The sequence below is a fragment of the Fringilla coelebs genome (genome assembly GCF_963513975.1).
Source record: "Fringilla coelebs genome assembly, chromosome: 3".
NCBI classification, from domain to species: domain Eukaryota; kingdom Metazoa; phylum Chordata; class Aves; order Passeriformes; family Fringillidae; genus Fringilla; species Fringilla coelebs.
Genome location: NC_140030.1, coordinates 83,646,396 through 83,662,597, shown reverse-complemented (window position 1 = coordinate 83,662,597; position 16,202 = coordinate 83,646,396). Strand labels below are relative to the sequence as shown.

The following is a 16,202-nucleotide window of genomic DNA, read 5'->3' as shown; positions in this document are numbered from 1 at the left end:
GCAGCCGCTGGCTCTGCACAACGGCGGGAGGCGGGGCCGCGGTGCCGCGCGTGCGTACGGGGGCTGCGCTGGGCGGTAGGACGCGCGCGCTCCACGCGAGGGTGCGCGGCGGGGCCTGGGGCGCGAGCGACGGGACGGGACGGGACGGGACTCTGGGAGTGCAGGGTAGCCTAGCTCGGTACCGCAGCGTCTAGCAGGGCTGGTACCCGGCCTTGCTCCGCCGCCGTACCGGCCTGCTCCTGGCACGCTGGCTTTTTCCCGGACACGGCGCCGGGCCCTCACACGGCCCTGTGGCCGAGCGGCTCGGGGCGCGGACGGCCCCTCTCAGCGCCCAGGCGCTGGGGTGTGCCGCTGCCGTGCTCGCCTGTGGGCCCCGGGGCTGGCTGGGCCCTCCCTGCCACGGGGTCCCGGGCCTGCCGGCCGTGCCCTGAAGGGAGCCGCTTGCAGGTGCCCCTGGTGCTCTGTGCCCAGGGCTCGGGAGGTGTCAGGCCTGAGCATGAGCTGCTGCTCTGTCCCCGAAGATGCGCGGCGCGAGTTGGCGTGGCACGCTGGGCGGCACAGGGTGGTGACATCGCGCGGAAGCAGCTGGGAGCTGGAGCCTTTGTGTCGCTTGCACGTTGTGCTCCCACTGGAGTGCAGTCCGTGCCTCCGCAGCGTGGCCTGGGAGAGAGGGAAAACGCTCTTCTGAAGTTCCTGCGCGTTCAGAGAGTATCTTTGCTCAGAATTCGTGTGGGGCTGCGATGCTGGGGTTAGGCTTTTGTGGGTGTGAGTAGTCATGCAGCAAAGTTAGACCAAAATTCCTGCGTCCTGACAAGCGTGGCATTTACTCGCGTGTGTCATGGGGACTCGGGAAGTGTGGGCACTAGTCTGTGCTTTCCTGGTTATTCTCCAGAAAGCTCTTTCGGAGGTCCAGTGAGTAAGGGGAGGCAATTGGGGGAAAAGACTGTATGACATATTTCTTAAAAGCATGAATAACTTAAATATTAATAGCAAAAACAGGTTGGCAAGCCAGCCTTTTTAACAGCAGGACACAGATACTCATCTGAATTCTGTTGCCTTCTCTGGTTCCAGAGCTCCAGGCTTGCCTGAGAGGGTCTTCTTTGGACAGAGAGAGAGTGAGTTAAGGGAAGTTTCTGCGTGAGAGATGAGGCTCATGCCACCAAAGCTACAGGTAGCTCTGTACTGCCTTGTGATGCGAGCATGTCTTTGTCTCCAGGTCATGTTTCTCTTAAGCCAGAATTCCAATAGCATTAGGCATCCTTTTCTGGTACAGCTTTATCAGGATGACCTAGAACCACTATGGTTTTTTGTTCTGTGAACAGCTAGTCTAGGTCAGTTGTTCCTGACATTTTTTCATGGTCGAGACACAGCTACACGTCTTCTCTTCCTTCTTGTTTGTGTTGTTCTCCTTGCCACAGCTCCCCCCAGCGTGGTTACCGCTATCTGGGTTGTGATTGCCCTTACCGGTTGAGGGCTGGCCACCTAGGTCAGAGCTGGGAACCAAGTATCGTCTTGTGGCTTTCCACCATTGTCCTGCTCTTGAGACCTCAAGACTTCTAAAACCAGTAAAGAGACATTTGAGAGGTGATAGCAGTGTAAAATTACAATGGTGTGGGCAGTTCTCTGAATTCACATATGATTCCCAAAAGGCAGAGACAGGAGAGAGACCTTTCTTGGCTTCACCTCAAACCCCACAGGCCCACCAAAGAGAATTTCTGGGGCTAATCCAGTACCTGCCCTACTGCTCATTTCTGTTGACTTTACACAGATACTCGTACTCTCTGTAGCTTAGTTTTCTGCTGGTTCACTGGGAATAACCCCTCCCTATTTCAGTACAGTGCTGTGAATATGAATATGTAGGATGATTTTAGGTGTTCGGATATAGGGATAATAAGTACCATAAGTACTTCAGAGTTGTGACTTCTGGATACTTAAAATGTTAAAAGTAAGTTTTATTTTATGCAGCTCTTCTGTTATCTGCCATTTTTGATCATGGTCTAAAAGATGTGTGTTTTGCTTCAAAATTGTTAACAGGTGTACCTGTAATGAGTTTCTGTTGGTAACTTGGATCAGTAAATACCCTGTTTAATAGCTAATCCTATTCATAAACAGATTTTAAAAGACTTAATTCCTCTGTGAGAATCCTCGTCTTTTTGTTTGTCTTTAATGTAAAACCAATTATGTCTTGGTAATGAATATCTTGTTTATTTTTAACCACACAGCCCTTAATCACATTGTTTCCTTCAGGAGGAGAGCTGTGAAGAGATTGAGTCCCCTAGTTCACAGCTGGCTCCTGCAGCTCACTGTGGCAGACAGTCTATAAATAGACCTGCAGTGGCAGAGTAGGGGTTTAGGCATTTGCGTTGCATGTACTGTCTTGAGTTTATTTCCTGTATTTTATTGATGGATGACAGATGCAGTTCAAATCTTTATGCTGCCTGGAGCAGGTCGGTTTTGATCTTTTAAAAGAATAAAGGTGATGTTGGTCCCCACTGTTTGACTGTGCAGATCAGGTCACTGCCATAAAAGTAAAGAATATTTTTACCTGGTTTCTTTGGCTTTGACAACAGTCTTTGGATAGTTGGCCTCAGCATTTGCTTTGCAACATCCATTGGTTTTCCATGGGGCCTGTCTGTGTGGATGAGTTGCCAACAGAGAGAAGGAAAAGGAATAGCTGAATGATTATACAAATAGAGATCTTGGGAATATAGGGAGGAGGGGTTAGTTCCAAAACTTAAAAAGGAAAGTATTCCTGGATTGCCAGGTGACAGCACTCTTTAAAATAACATTTGCTCTAGGATGCAGGCAGGGTAAGAATGGTGCCTTGACTGTTTTTTAGGGTGTACACTACTGATAAGAACTTGGTCAGAGCTGTTGCACTTGCTTCTGGAGTGTTCAGATGCAGACCTTTTCAGTGCTCCCATGGCTCTATTGGTAGAGCAGATTCATGTTGGCCATTCTTGTGAGGCACACCGATGTTTTTGCTGAAATGACAAGAGAGTCTTTTCTTGTCCAAGTCTCCTGGTGTTTCTTTGGAGATACTGTCACCACATAAGGCTGGGTTGCCAGTGGGAGAAGTCCCAGTCTGGTGTTGCACCACATCCATTGCAGCAGTGTTCACGTGCCTTTAGGCTGAGCTAGCTGAAAACTGACTGGTTTACATAAGTGCTAAAGCCTGCTTAAGGGAGGTGATGGAAGTGTGTGTTGGGGGGATGCAGGGCTTCCTTTCTTAGTGCTGTGTGCCCTGATGTTCATTTATAGTGAATATGTAATCCTCTCTTCCTTGTCTGGCACATGTCCTTGCTCTGTCTCAGTTCCCTGAGGTGGTTTGCTCATGCGTTTGCATGCATTTGATGAAAATACTGTACATGTATCTTTTGTGTTTTCCAATTTTATTAGCTGGGATGAAACTTTCCAGAATTTCTCCATTCAAAAACCACTCAAGATTTCAGCAAATATGAGTTAGTTCTTTAATATCAAGGGAAACCACTGAAGGTGATAGCTAGAAATGGTGCAGTGGGTAAATAACTTCCATACATTTATAACTGGTGAAGAGTTTCTTTGTTGAGCAGTGTTAGAATTCTGTGTCAGTCTGCTGCATTGAATGGGGTAGGGCTGAAGGGCCCTTGAGAAGAGTATTTGCAGTAGCCAGTTACTGCATGCTCAAAAGTAATTCAGTGAAGTAGAAATAGGGTCATTTTAGTGAATATTTGATTAACAAATTCCTCACCCTTTTCTGAATCTAACTTTGAGCTCTTGTCTGAGGTCTGTGATAACTTTTAACAGGTATGTGGAGAGGGGCAAAGTGTCTCGGTGACTGTGATTTTCATGAGATAGAGCCACTACTAGAAATTAGGGGCAGCAGGATAGAAACAGCAAGAGATTCTTCTGCATGGTTCTTCATTGCTGCTTTGGTGCAGCTATGAGTGGTCAATGTTATGCCAATAGTTGCATTTGAGGCTTCTCATTTTAGGATAGTGTCTGTTTAAATACTGCTCTTGCCTAGCATGGAAAACTTGGAAATTAATCCTGCTTGAGCAGGAGATTGGACTAGATGACCTCCAAAATGCCCTTCAAAGATAAATCCTTGGTCAGGAGTGTATTAGTGACTAAGTACTAAGCAAGTGGTGGTGTTTTGTCTGTCCAGGGTATTTTGGAGTGCACTCCTGCCTGTATCAGTTGGGTAGTACCGATGGCACACTTCTGGGAATTCCTACAGATTTTGCTGTGCTTGAAGGTTATGGGGTTACTTTTCCCATACACCTGGGAGAGCCACCTTCAGAAGCAAACTTGGATCATATACATTCCCCGTGCTTAAGTGCAGCTTCCTCTGAGCCTTTTTAAAGCCCTCTGATGTGAGGCAACGTGTGCTGGGAAGGAGAAAAGTGCTGGGGGCACTGGGGCTGATGGCTGTCATCGATTTATAGCAGCTCTTCAATTTTGGCACCAGCTTGGGAGTGTTCATGTGGTGGCGCCAAGTGTGCCAGAGTGAACGTCTTCTCTGCCCTTCAAAGTTTAATTGTTTAGTAATTAGCAACTCCATAGGGGGAAACTGAGGGCAGGAGAGATGAAGTTCACAGCCACAGAGGGATCAAATTGGGACTGGGTCTGGTTGAGGAGCACCTAGAGTCAGACCCAGACTATTGGCGGTTCCTTTCTAGAAAGGAAGCTGCCATGTTACAATAGCTGAAGTTGTGATTCACTCTTCAAGTGTGTGAACACACTTGCACCCTTGAATGCTGTTCTTCATGCCACAGATGCATTCTTCTTTTCCCTCCACCCTGAACCCTCCTGCTAATTGGAGGCATCATCCCCCTTGTTTACTCGGTTGCTAACAGGATGCTTCATACCAAATAATCAATCATGAGAAATTTCTTAGCTTGTGACACATCTTAATGTACTGAGGAATAATTCTTAGCTGAGAAGGGGATACTGAGTCATCTGAAAAAATAAACAGTCCATGGACACTTAATGCTGTTGATGCTTCCGCTGGTAGTTTTGTAACTTCAAACCTTCACTGCTGCCACGGGGTAGAAACAAACAGTGACTTCTCCCGGGAGTGATGAGTTCAGAGTTTATATAACACTTCAGCACATTTTAGATGTGCTTCAAGCACATCTGGCTATGCTGGTCCTGATGCTGCCGTCCCTTTGACAGCAGGCAGAGCCTGCAGCTGTGCCTGCCTTGTCATGAACCCCTAGACCTCTCTTATTGGTCTTACATCGTTGTGGTGAGGATAAGCAGACATGCCTTTTCTATCCACCAAGGCTAACATGCCTGCTAGGAAATAGTGATGGGGGTGACAGTGCTGTCTGAACTCCCCAAGAAGTGTCCATGAAAGACAACAGAGAGGCCAACTTGCTGCTGCTTTTTTGGGTTTTGTAGAGGGATCCAAAGGCTCATTGTGATTGTTTCACATGGGGAGACAGCACGCCCACATGCAGAACAGGACACAGGCAGACGGTGGGCTTAAAGCAAGTCAGTATAGTTGAACTGGCTTAGAAATCTGAGCAGCAGCAGCAAGACCAGGTATTGGACCTTGATTGCCAGCAGCACTGTAAATGCAACAGGGCCTTGCTGTCATTAGGCATTAGGATCACACAGGTAAGGACATGTGGCATAAACACAGACTTTTTGGAGTCACATTTCAGAGAGGAGACAGTGTGGGCAAGCCCTCGACTCATTTGATGATCATCTACCCCATGAAAAAGTGGCCTTTTTTTTTTGCCTTTTTGGTTTTTGGGTGTTTTTTTTGGTAAATAATTGTAAGCTTTTGCTGTTGCTGTTCTTTTCCAAACCTGCCTGTTTGACAGAGTTGGTTTGCTGCCTGTGCTGTGCTCAGGTGGCACCACTCAAAACTGCTGTGGTGCATGTCCTGTGTTTTTCATCATGCTCTCAGATCCCCAAGTAAGCAAACACATTGGAGAAAAAAATAATAAAAGAGGGAGTTAAGATTTAGGCTGGACTTTACTTGGTTGTATTGAGAGCTGTAGCATTGTCTGTTTGAAGGCTCTGTGGGTATTTTTTTTCCCTAGAGAAGTTAGCTCAGCTTTATTCTAAAAATAAAGCTTAAAAAAATGACTTTACAGTGTATTACTATAGTTTGCCCCAAAACTCATCAGAACTGTTAGAGAGAGATGAGATCAATGGATTTTTAGTGTTTGCCTTTGAAAGGAGAGAAGCAGAGCAGAGCACGAGAGAAGCAGTGTTGGTTACACTGCCAAGGTCACAGCGAGCTGTGTCACATGGTAGTAGTTGCAGTCAGGTGGAAAGTCTTAGCTGTACCTGAGCTGGCCTGAAAGAGGCCTGGCTCTAGGTCTGTGTTGTTTCCTTCCTTCACTTGGATCTGCCGGCATAACCACCTGGGTCATCGCTCCCTAATGGTGTTTGGGAAAGTGATCTGGGTTCAGATAAGCCTTTGTGACTGCACGCAAGCTGGTCCCAGTCAGTCTGACAGAATGAGGTTAGGGAACCGCCACAGACGTAGGCAGGGAAGAGGGTGTGGTTCTCAGTCGGAGGTTACCCTTGTAACCCACCTCTGCTGCAGTCAGGGTGGTGTGCGGTGTGCAGCGGCATGGAGTGAGTGAGCACTGTAAAGCTACAGGGAACTCTTTTCTCTGGGCAGCCTGAACAGAGCAAGACTGGCAGTGGTGTAACTGTGTCTCATAACAGGCTGATTACACCTCTCTATGCTAAGAGAGAGTATACTCTCACCAGTGGAGCTCTGACTTGTTTCTGGTCTGGCATATTGTTTCCTGAAGCTGTGATGCCAGTCTGTAGGTTATTTGGCCTTTTGCTTGGTTTTGTAGGTAACCTTGATAGCTTTTCCAAGTAACCATGATGGCTTTTTCTGGGCATTGCAGCCTCTAAACCAGTTCACATCTGAAATTTTCACACCTGCTTCTTGTTACATGATTCACAGTGCAGGCAGAAGGACCCTTACCTCTGTGTCTAGGAAACTGCAATGCAGTGATACTGAATCCAGCTTTGTAGTCTATGTGTCTGAATTACATTGTCTCCTGAATTCAGGCAGGGGTTGTAGATCTGCTTGTAGTGTGCTGCAGCTGCTGCTACTACTCTGTGTCCGGTGGATTGCAGCATCTAAATAGGTGCTGAGGCCCTATTGTGTGGTTCATGTAAAGGAAAGAAAGCAAACCAAATTCTGTCCATTTTCCAGAGTTAATAATTCTTTTGTTTCTTACGCAGGGTTGGCTACCAAATGGCTCTCTTGAATAGACGAGTTGGTTTATCCTTAACCCATCTAAGCAGTGCTGTAATCCAACGACAGTTCAGGTAACTTTCAAATTTTGCTTTTCTTCAGAATGTTTCATGGTTGGAAGAGATGCTGTTAAATTAAGCAAGAATAAGATACAGCATCTGTAATTCAAAAGGGTTATAATTTTTTAAAAAATCTTACACTTGTCCTTTCATAGGTTGAAAAGTGAGCTCAGACGCTCCGTTTGCAGGTTCCTAGCATTCTGCATTTTCATATGTGTGTAAGGAGGCTTTTAGGCCTTTGACAGCAATACATGGGCCTGCAAGTAGAAGTTGAAAGTGTCTGTGTTTCTCATGCAAGTGCAAAAAAACCCAACAGTGAGCCCCTGCTGATGCACAGCCAATTACCATGCTCAAAATTATTCAAGAGTTTATCATTTATTTAGAATAGATAATAATAATCTGAAAAATTACTTTCTCATATTTTTACAGTGTCTATTTTGTTATTTTTCTTTTGTTTCTTGCTCCAGGCTCTAGGCATTTAAAGTTTTTAATTTATGGACTTCATATTTTACAATGCCTTGCACAAATCTTAGAGTTTAATCCCACAGTATGCTCTGCCAATTTGGGGAATCTCTAACTTTTTGAAGGGTCAGGGCTTCAGTTTAAAGGATGAGAATAGTCATTCCCAAGATAGTGACCTAGAGATTAAGATATGGGCTAAGTTGTGTGATAGTCCTGGGAGCTGTCTCAAGGAGGTATCCAGGTCTTTCTGGCTTTCTCTTTAAGTGGGCTGCATGAGAGCATTGGCCAGCATACATTTAAAGCATGTATAAGTGACAATGACAGGGAGGTGAAGTCCAGTCCATAGAGGTGAACAGGACTTCAGAAAACTTAATGGGGAGACCTTTTCTTTGTGGGGTATTCCTCCAAGACTGTGGCAGAAATCAAGAAAAAAGGGAAAGAAAAGTTCTCCCAGTGCTGTTACTTTTGACTAGTGGTTCCTGGACGGTCACATTTATATCTGTTTGCTACTGCTGTGTTGTACACTTGGTCTCACTGAGGTTTTCCCTGCTCCTTCCTGTGGCAACCCTTCTCTTTTTCCAGCCTCCTCCCTTCTGCTTTCCCTGTTGTGCAGCCACAGATGGCGGGTAGAGGAGAGAGAGTGTGGTGTACCACAGTCCCTGCCAAGGATGGGACTGGACAGGATGGCATGGCCTGGTTGCAGAGATCAATGACTTCTGAGAGAGAGATGAAAGCTATAGTAGGCCTCTACTGTGGGAAATAGATCTTGAAAGGCAGAGCTTGACCTCTGGGGTAGTTGGACTAATGCAGATTGACTCCACTGTCTTTCTTCGCTGTGTGTAAAAATTCCTGCTTCAACTGATGTCCATCCACACCACATTTGGTGTGCATGCTCATCTTTTAGGTAGCTTTGCAAATACAGGCTTTTCCCCTTCAAGGGATGATGGTCCCTATTTACTTTACACACTTGGGAAAAACAAGATGAATGGTTAGGCTGCTTTCATATGCTGTCACTGAGTAGTTCATCTGGCAGGAGGTTTGCATTCCCACAGCTCTGGCCAGCATGTTTCTAGTACCTCATTGCAAAGCAGTTGTTCAGCAGCAAAGAGGATCTTCCTTCTTTTCCAGTGCTGTGTTTGGGTGTCATTTGAAGACAAGCAATAAATCACTCGAGTTTGAGCTCACTGAATAAAAGAATAATGGTTTCTATAAGGTAGTATGTTCCTGCTATTCCCGAGAATATTCAGAGTCAGACCTACAACTAGTATTGTGCAGTTTATTTATGTTGTTTCTTATTTCCACAAAGCAAGCATACAAAAGAGAGTGTGTCTCTCTGGATTCCTTCTACGTGGGGAAGGTGGTGATCTCTTAGATTCTAGTTGGGAACAGCTTAGGACAGCCACAGCAGGACCTCAGATGTCTTACTGAGAACAAAAAAAAACCTCTAAGACTCACAGACTTCAGTGAAAGGAAGGTTGATAATAAAAGTCTTTAGTGCTGGGTACTGTGTGCAAGATTGAAGGAGCCTGACTTGAGTCTTAGCTTCCTGCAGGCTTTTTGAAACAGAAGTGAGCGCATTTCTTTTGCTTGTAGATTGAAGCTGCATCATCTGCACTTGTTAAAAGCCCATGGTATGCAAGCCATTCTTCATGCCATCTTTTAGTTGTGTTTTGGAGTAGAAAGGTCATTTTGTATTTGACATTTAGTAAAGAGTGTGCAAAGCCCCAAGTAGCATCTGGCTTTCAAAGAGCACATTGAATGCAGTCAGTGTGTCACCCATATGGTATATATTCGTTGCTGGTGCCTTCTGAGTGGCTTGTGTAATGACAAGATTCTGTTCTGGATTTGCCTTTGCTCCCCAAAGATTGAGGAGACCTGTCTGTAATTCTCTCCTGTCTTTTGGCAGCATCACTGGAGTGTGCCGAGCAATACAGAAACTAACCCGTGTGCGAGTGGTGGACAACAGTGCCTTGGGGAACACGCCCTACCACCGGCCACCAAAATGTATCCATGTGTATAACAAGACTGGAGTTGGCAAAGTTGGAGATAAGATCCTTCTGGCTATCAAAGGAGAAAAGAAGAAGGCTTTAATTGTAGGGCACAAGATGCCTGGCCCCACCATGACGCCTAGATTTGATTCCAACAATGTGGTACTCATAGAAGATAATGGAAACCCAATAGGGACTAGAATAAGAACACCAATACCCTATACACTGCGAAGAAGAGAAGGCGAGTTCTCCAAAGTATTGGCCATTGCCCGCAACTTTGTATGAATGCTAAGAGAGGTCTTCAGCGATCCTTCTATATCCTTTCATGCAGTAGTTGTTCCTTGGTCCTTTTCCAGAAACTGGTGAAACATGAAAAAGCTGATGTTCATCAAGAATATCTCCTCCCTTATAAGAATTTCAAGCAACTTATTTAAATATTGAAATAGTTTTTTTTTCTCCAAAAGAAGGTGATTTATTTCACAGAATACCTGCAATATGTTTGGGAAACGGTTCTTCACCCTTACTTCTCCTGTGGTGTTAATCTGGTGTGTCATCATTAAAGTTAGAACATGAAAATCCTTGTGCTGTATTGCTTATGTTCTCTTTTCCCTCTTTCTGCCTTTCCCAGTTCCCCAGGAACTCAAGACTCAGTCTGTGGCCCAGTGATAGTGGGGGTCTACCAAATGGATTCACAAGTAATAGAGTAGGAGAGATACATAATGAACTATGGGTGCTTTTGGCACATTCAATAAAAAGACTAGTTTCTCTCTTTGCCTAAAAGAAGTATTTAGGAGCAATTAGCATCGGGAGGGCATGCTGGCCTGCAACATGTGTCAGTGGTGTGTGCTTGAACAGGGCATACCAGAGACTGGGAAGCAGAAGTAGGAAGGGGAAGTGAAGTAGGAAGGGGAGCTGAAGGGGGAACCAAAGGGTGAGCTGAGATGCAGCCTGTGCTCTCCACTTGACCAACCCCTGAAAACTGTGTTCTCAGATAAATGCAAGGGCTGGGTTCAGGTTGAAAGGTCCACAGAAAGAAGCTTCCTTTTGGGCTGCTTCTTGGGTTCACTGTCAGACATCATCTTTGGTGGGCTATTGGTGAGGTTGGCTGTTGTCCAATTTCCTAAGTTTAGACACAGCAATGGGCATATGCTACTCTGTTGCTTTTAGGATTGGTTGGGATCCGGGAGACAAAGAGCTGCTTTTCTGTGGAGCTGAGCAGAGAAACTTGGTGCTCATGACTGGTGAAGGGACATCAGTGCAGGGCACTTGTAGACATAGCAGTGCTGGGGAAGAGGGTGCAGGGGGTGCAGTCAGCAGCAGTTAGGCCTGTTCCTCACAGGTCAGGTGGCAGTGGTGGCTGGCTGCTCCTTGCTCTTCTGCCTCCTCTTCCCGGGGAAGCTCCTTACTTTGGCTCTGCATTGCCTTATTGTGAAGATCTAAAGAATGCAGTGCTGAGCTATCACACACTCCAGTTACTCCTTGCAGATGTATCTGCTCCATGGTCCTCACTGTGAAATCCACATTGTCCCTGGAAAAAGTGAGCCCTGGATCCCCTCCAACTTCATTACTTCAGGTAACACACAAAAGATTGCACTATAGGTTTAATTTCAATATTAACCTTTAAGTAGTGACACCGTCCCATTTAGTAAAACTTCCCTGTGAACTCAGTTCTGTGGGAAAGCAGAATCATGCTGCTGGCAGCATGTTCCTTGTTTGCTGTTGTCTGGGGACAGGGGAACGTTGGATCTGCTGGTCCAAGTCCTCTGTGCCCCATGGGCATTGTCTTTATGCCCTGGGCTTGCCTCCTCCATGGGTGTCTGCCCAATGGCACAGCAGCAGAGCAGATGCTCGCCTGGTTGAAGTCAGTGTTTCCAGTCAATCTAAGTGCAGTCAACTTCCAGGAGGAACTCTGCGTGCTCAGAGATGTTTATGCTGTTTTTCTAAGTAGGACAGTGAGCAAACTTTGCATAGCAGTCACAGTGAAAAGTGTGACTGTCCTCCCTCCCATGGGTAGGGTTTGCTTCAGTGTCACAAGGACATGGCACAACCTGATGTCTCAAACATTGTCCCTTGCCTTTTTTTTTCTTTTTTTGTGGTTAGATTTGTTTCTGGATTGTATTTGGAGTAGAAAAAGGGTATATGCTTTTATGCATTTCTAGGGAAAGTGTTTATGCCATTCAATTGCTCTGACGTCTTGCTTTAGGAAACCTGCAACTTTTGAAACTCCTCCAACCCTGATAAACATATAAACAAATACTTTTATAATTTTAAAATAAATCATAAGCCAGTTGGCAGGTCTGATCCAGCCTTCCTGCAGACAGAAGGAGCTCAGCCTTCCTTAATGTAAGTGCTTTTGAGAACAGAAGAGGAAAATGCCTTCCACTAACACAGTGCTGGAGAATAGAATTTGAAGTAGCACTTGTACGGGGTATTTTGATTCTGTGCACAGTGTGTGGGTAGAGCCGAAGCGGAGTTCACCCCAGCTGAATACCTCATTCCTGCCTAGCCTGGTTTATAGCTGGTCTGGAGGGACACTTTACTGTGAGATTTTTGCTTAACAACAACTCCAGCCTCAAAGCATCACCCAGCAGGACCTGGGCGCCTGCAAACAATCCTTGTTTTTCTTGTCCTGACCATAGGGGCTATGAATCTCTCATGGGATGCCAGACCCTGCTGTTTGGATATTAAACATTTCACATAATATTTGCTAATAACTTTCCAGCATTTTGCTGAGGAAGAGGTCATGGGGAGAGGGCACGAGAGGAAGCGGGCAAGACAATGCAGCATACTTGAGACTAAAATGTGAAGTGATGCTTTAGTTCTAAGTAAACTGATACGTGTGGAACGAAATCCTTAATCTCAGAGCTTAATAAGCAGGCATGCAGACAGCTAAGCTAAGCATATCCCATAGTGCGTCTCCTGCAGTTTTTACCTGTCTTCCCTGATGAGGAATACAATCTCAGCAGAAATCCCCAGCCTATGTGGACAGCTCTGTGCTTGGCAAATTCCATGTGCTGCCTGTAGCAGTCTCTCTCCAGGGGGAAAGAGTCCAGCTTGTGGACGAGCTCATAGCCAGCTGCCACCCATCCCACCGCTGTGGGCCCTGCCAGGGCTGCAGGACAGTGAGCCCTGCTGCTCTGGCAGCAGAGCCTGTGCAGGCAGGGGCAGATGGGGCCTTGCTGATGTGGGTTCTCCAGGCTCTCCATCTTTTCCTTTGAGCAGACCCTGCTCAAGGATCCTCATTTCCAGGTCCCCTCTTTAGTTTCTGCGCAGGGGATGATACGTGCTTGCTCTCAACTTCCAGGCTGCGCTCTGCTCTGTTCCAGAGTCTTCTGAGCAGTCAGCCAGTGCTGTCTTGGGAGCAGCTACTGGGTTTCCTGGTCTCTGGCTTGGGGCATCCTTCTTTGGGGTCCACTGAGGCTTAACTCAGTGGGAGTTTTTTCTTTTGCATTCATCCTACTATGGGAGGCTTTTCCTTTTGCATTCATCCTACTAGGAAAGCAGGTGTGATTTCCTCCCTGTGTAGCAGTTCTTCCTGCAGGTTCTTTTCTTACAGGATGGCTACAGGCAGGTGGAATGAGTCCCTCAGAGGAGGGAAGAAAAACCAAAACGCTTCCTAACTCAGCTGCTGCCAGAAGGTCACTTTCTCCCCTGGTCCCTGTTTATTATTCTGGCATTAATGTGCTTCTATATAACAATAGAAAAAAAAAATTCAGGATGACACATGCTTAGGAAGAATTCTCTCATCTCCTGTGCAGCTTCTGGGGGAGCTGCCACCTGCTGCAAAGGGAAGGGGAAGCCAAAGGCAGAGTCCTGGAGTCTTCTTGCCTCATTACAAATGTGCCCCCCCTTCAGTTCCAACTGGGTCTTTGGGTTACTGTACATTCCCATGTGTTTGGATATAAGATTTGCATCAGCTGAAGCTCCCAAGAGGGTGTCTCTTTGCTGGTGATGGTGGGGACTTTGTGCCCAGACATTCTTCCATGGGAGTTGGGGAAGAGGTGTCCTTTTTAGGGCATCCTGCATGGGTAGGGAGAGATGGCCTTTGGGAAGATGCTTACCCATGAAAGACTCGTGATGAGGCCGGGGTCTGGAAAAAGACAGGCAAGCACTGGGGATTTACTGGCCGTGAGAAGAGGTGTCCCTGAAAGGAAGCGGGCGAGACAGATTATCGTGGAAGGGGATGCGGCAGGGAGCTGATGTCTTCCATCTGCTCGGAGACTGAGGCTGGGAGACAGGCGGCCCCGTCTCGTGGCCCTGTGCCAGCAGGATGGATGGACCCCAGCGCTGGGGAGGAGCAGCTGGTGACTTTGGGGGCTGTGAGGAGGGGGAGAGAGCTGAAACCCCAGCCGAGCCGGGGGTGATGCAGCCGGAGACGGGCCGCCTCGCTCGGCTGGCAGGGCTGCGGGCGGGGAGCTGCACATCCCCGAGCGGGAGGCTAGATGGCAATGTGGCCGTGTGCCCGGCAGCCTGCCCCGTGCCCCGCGGGCCCCTCAGCCTGACTGACGGCACCGAATCGCCGCACACAAAATCCCCCTGGGTCAGCGCGTTCCCCGGCCGCCCGCCCGCAGCAGGGCAGCGCGGCGCAGCGCAGCTCCGGCCGGCCGCGGGAAGGTTCTGGGGGGACCCCGCCTGACCTGCTCCCTCGGGAAAAGAGCAGGGGAGAGCCAGGGAATTCTCACTGCCTTTGAGCCCTGTCTCCACGGAAGGTTGCTGGGTAACCAGGGGCGTCAGGGTCTAGGGAGATCACTGGGAAGATCGGTGTGCAGAGCAGCATTCTGACTCCCGTAGGGCTGCTAGCTGGCTGGGAAGAGGAGGGACAGCAGCAGGATGCTCTCATGGATTGCAGGAAGCCGCAAAACAGGAGTCAGGGGTGGGCAGCAGGGAGGCACAGCCTGGCTCTCCTGCGAAGCCCTGAGCTGAGCCACCCTCCTGATGCAAAACAAGCCCTCAGAATGCATTGTCAGGCCTTGCTTAGGGTCTTCCATCTAGAGACAGATGCCAGATCCCTTTCCCTGAGGGGAAGGCATGCCAAGCCTCAGGTTTGCAGGCTGAGCAGCATTTTCCACCCAGCCGCACAGAGAAGCTGTGGCAGGACCCTGCTGAGCCCTTCTGAGGAGACAAGTGAGGACTGTCATTTTTTAAGGTGTCTGCATCTCATCTGAATGTGGCTGTGCTGTCTAGGATTGACATGACCCAGGAAGAGCAAAAAGGACAGGGAAACAGCTGGACACTTGTTTATATCATGCAGCTACTGTTCAAGATAGACGAGGGCAGGGGAAGAGTGTCCATCAGGGAAAATCAATGGGCTGGATACTTGCACTGGGAAATGCAGAGGCGGTAAAGGGGGCAGAGAGTTGGGAGTGAGGGGAGGGGGGTGGGGTTGGCACCGCTGCTAGGGCAGAGCCCCAAGGTTACAGCTTGTGTGGTCACTGCCCAAAGGGCTCTCCCCTGAGTGCATTAGCATAAACTACGGCCTCGCCACCTCATTTTCTGAGTAGTTTCTCCTGTTCTACAGCATAAGAAATGGGGTGCTGAATGACACTGAATCTAGTCTGAATGCTGTTGCAGTGGTGGAGCCTCAAGTGAGCATGCCAGGCTAGTCAGCTTATCTCAGAACTTATCAAGGATAGAGGATGGAAATTTTCCTAGGTCTGCCACAGAGGCACCCTCTAACAAGAAAATAGAATTGGAAAGCTCAGGAGTGTCTAGCCTAGAAAGAAGAAAGATTAATGAGGGCTCATGACAGAAGGATAAAAAGAAGGATGTGGAGAAAACACATCAGGCACATCCATTCACCTTCTGTGAGAGTGCAGTAGAGGCAGTGTTCAATCAAACAGGCTGTCGGAGGAAAAAAAATTACCTTTTTTTCATTTTTCCTTTCACCCAAAACACAAGATGCCTCATGAAGTTCATTGCTCCAGGGCTTCACTGCTCAACAGAGCTCAAAATGAGCCTGGATGCTGACCTCCATGTTGGCTACAGTGAGTAGTACACACACCCTCCCCAGAAGACTGGGCAGTGATGTGCCCAGTTATTGTGGCATAGACACCAAAGACAGGCTGTCCCTTGGCCCTTGGAAATATGAGCTTGCTTTGCAAGTGTCTGATAAACTCCATGAACCAAATGCAGTTCCTTAAAAATAAACATGCAAGCCCCAAGGTACAGCATGGCCTAAGGCAGAGCCTGTCAAGGACATCCAAGGTCTTTTATTACAAGGCTGTACCTCATATTCAGCTTGCCCTCTAGCTCAAATGAGCTGCTCTTCATAGCTATGGCTGTGGGTGTGGAGTATGAGGGGCACCGGTCATTCCCCCGGGCCAAGGCCAGGACATGGACAAAAATGTCTTCCTCTGACGGCCCCCAGTTGTGACTATGGCACCACAGTGTGGCTTCCCATGTTAGATACCTCTCTTGGGATTAAAAGATTTGTTGCTCTAGCTTGTAAGGCTGGGTGCTGAGCGTGGATGAGGT

The 16,202-nt window shown here is 47.6% G+C and overlaps 1 protein-coding gene across 7 annotated transcripts; it reads left to right on the top strand.

The window, feature by feature from the left end:
* Window positions 1-32: 32 nt before the first annotated feature.
* MRPL14 (mitochondrial ribosomal protein L14) lies at window positions 33-10,298 on the top strand. Of its 7 annotated transcripts, none has more exons than XM_084202366.1 (4): window positions 33-50; window positions 1,072-1,171; window positions 7,207-7,293; window positions 9,647-10,298. In XM_084202366.1, the coding sequence occupies exons 3-4, from the start codon at window positions 7,220-7,222 to the stop codon at window positions 10,011-10,013; spliced, it is 441 nt and encodes a 146-aa protein (XP_084058492.1). In that variant the 5' UTR covers window positions 33-50; window positions 1,072-1,171; window positions 7,207-7,219; the 3' UTR covers window positions 10,014-10,298. The 7 variants fall into 7 exon arrangements, with proteins under 7 accessions (XP_084058492.1, XP_084058494.1, XP_084058493.1 ...); XM_084202364.1 differs by lacking the exon at window positions 33-50 and adding an exon at window positions 56-101; XM_084202365.1 differs by lacking the exon at window positions 33-50 and adding an exon at window positions 57-75.
* The last annotated feature ends 5,904 nt before the right edge of the window (window positions 10,299-16,202 follow it).

What these genes read in the sequence shown, in the direction of transcription:
- MRPL14 (XM_084202368.1), top strand. Translation starts at nt 7,220, where the DNA reads ATGGCTCTCTTGAATAGACGAGTTGGTTTATCCTTAACCCATCTAAGC. An exon ending in GTAATCCAACGACAGTTCAG is followed by an intron (nt 7,294 to 9,646) that starts GTAACTTTCAAA and finishes GTCTTTTGGCAG; the next exon opens with CATCACTGGAGTGTGCCGAG.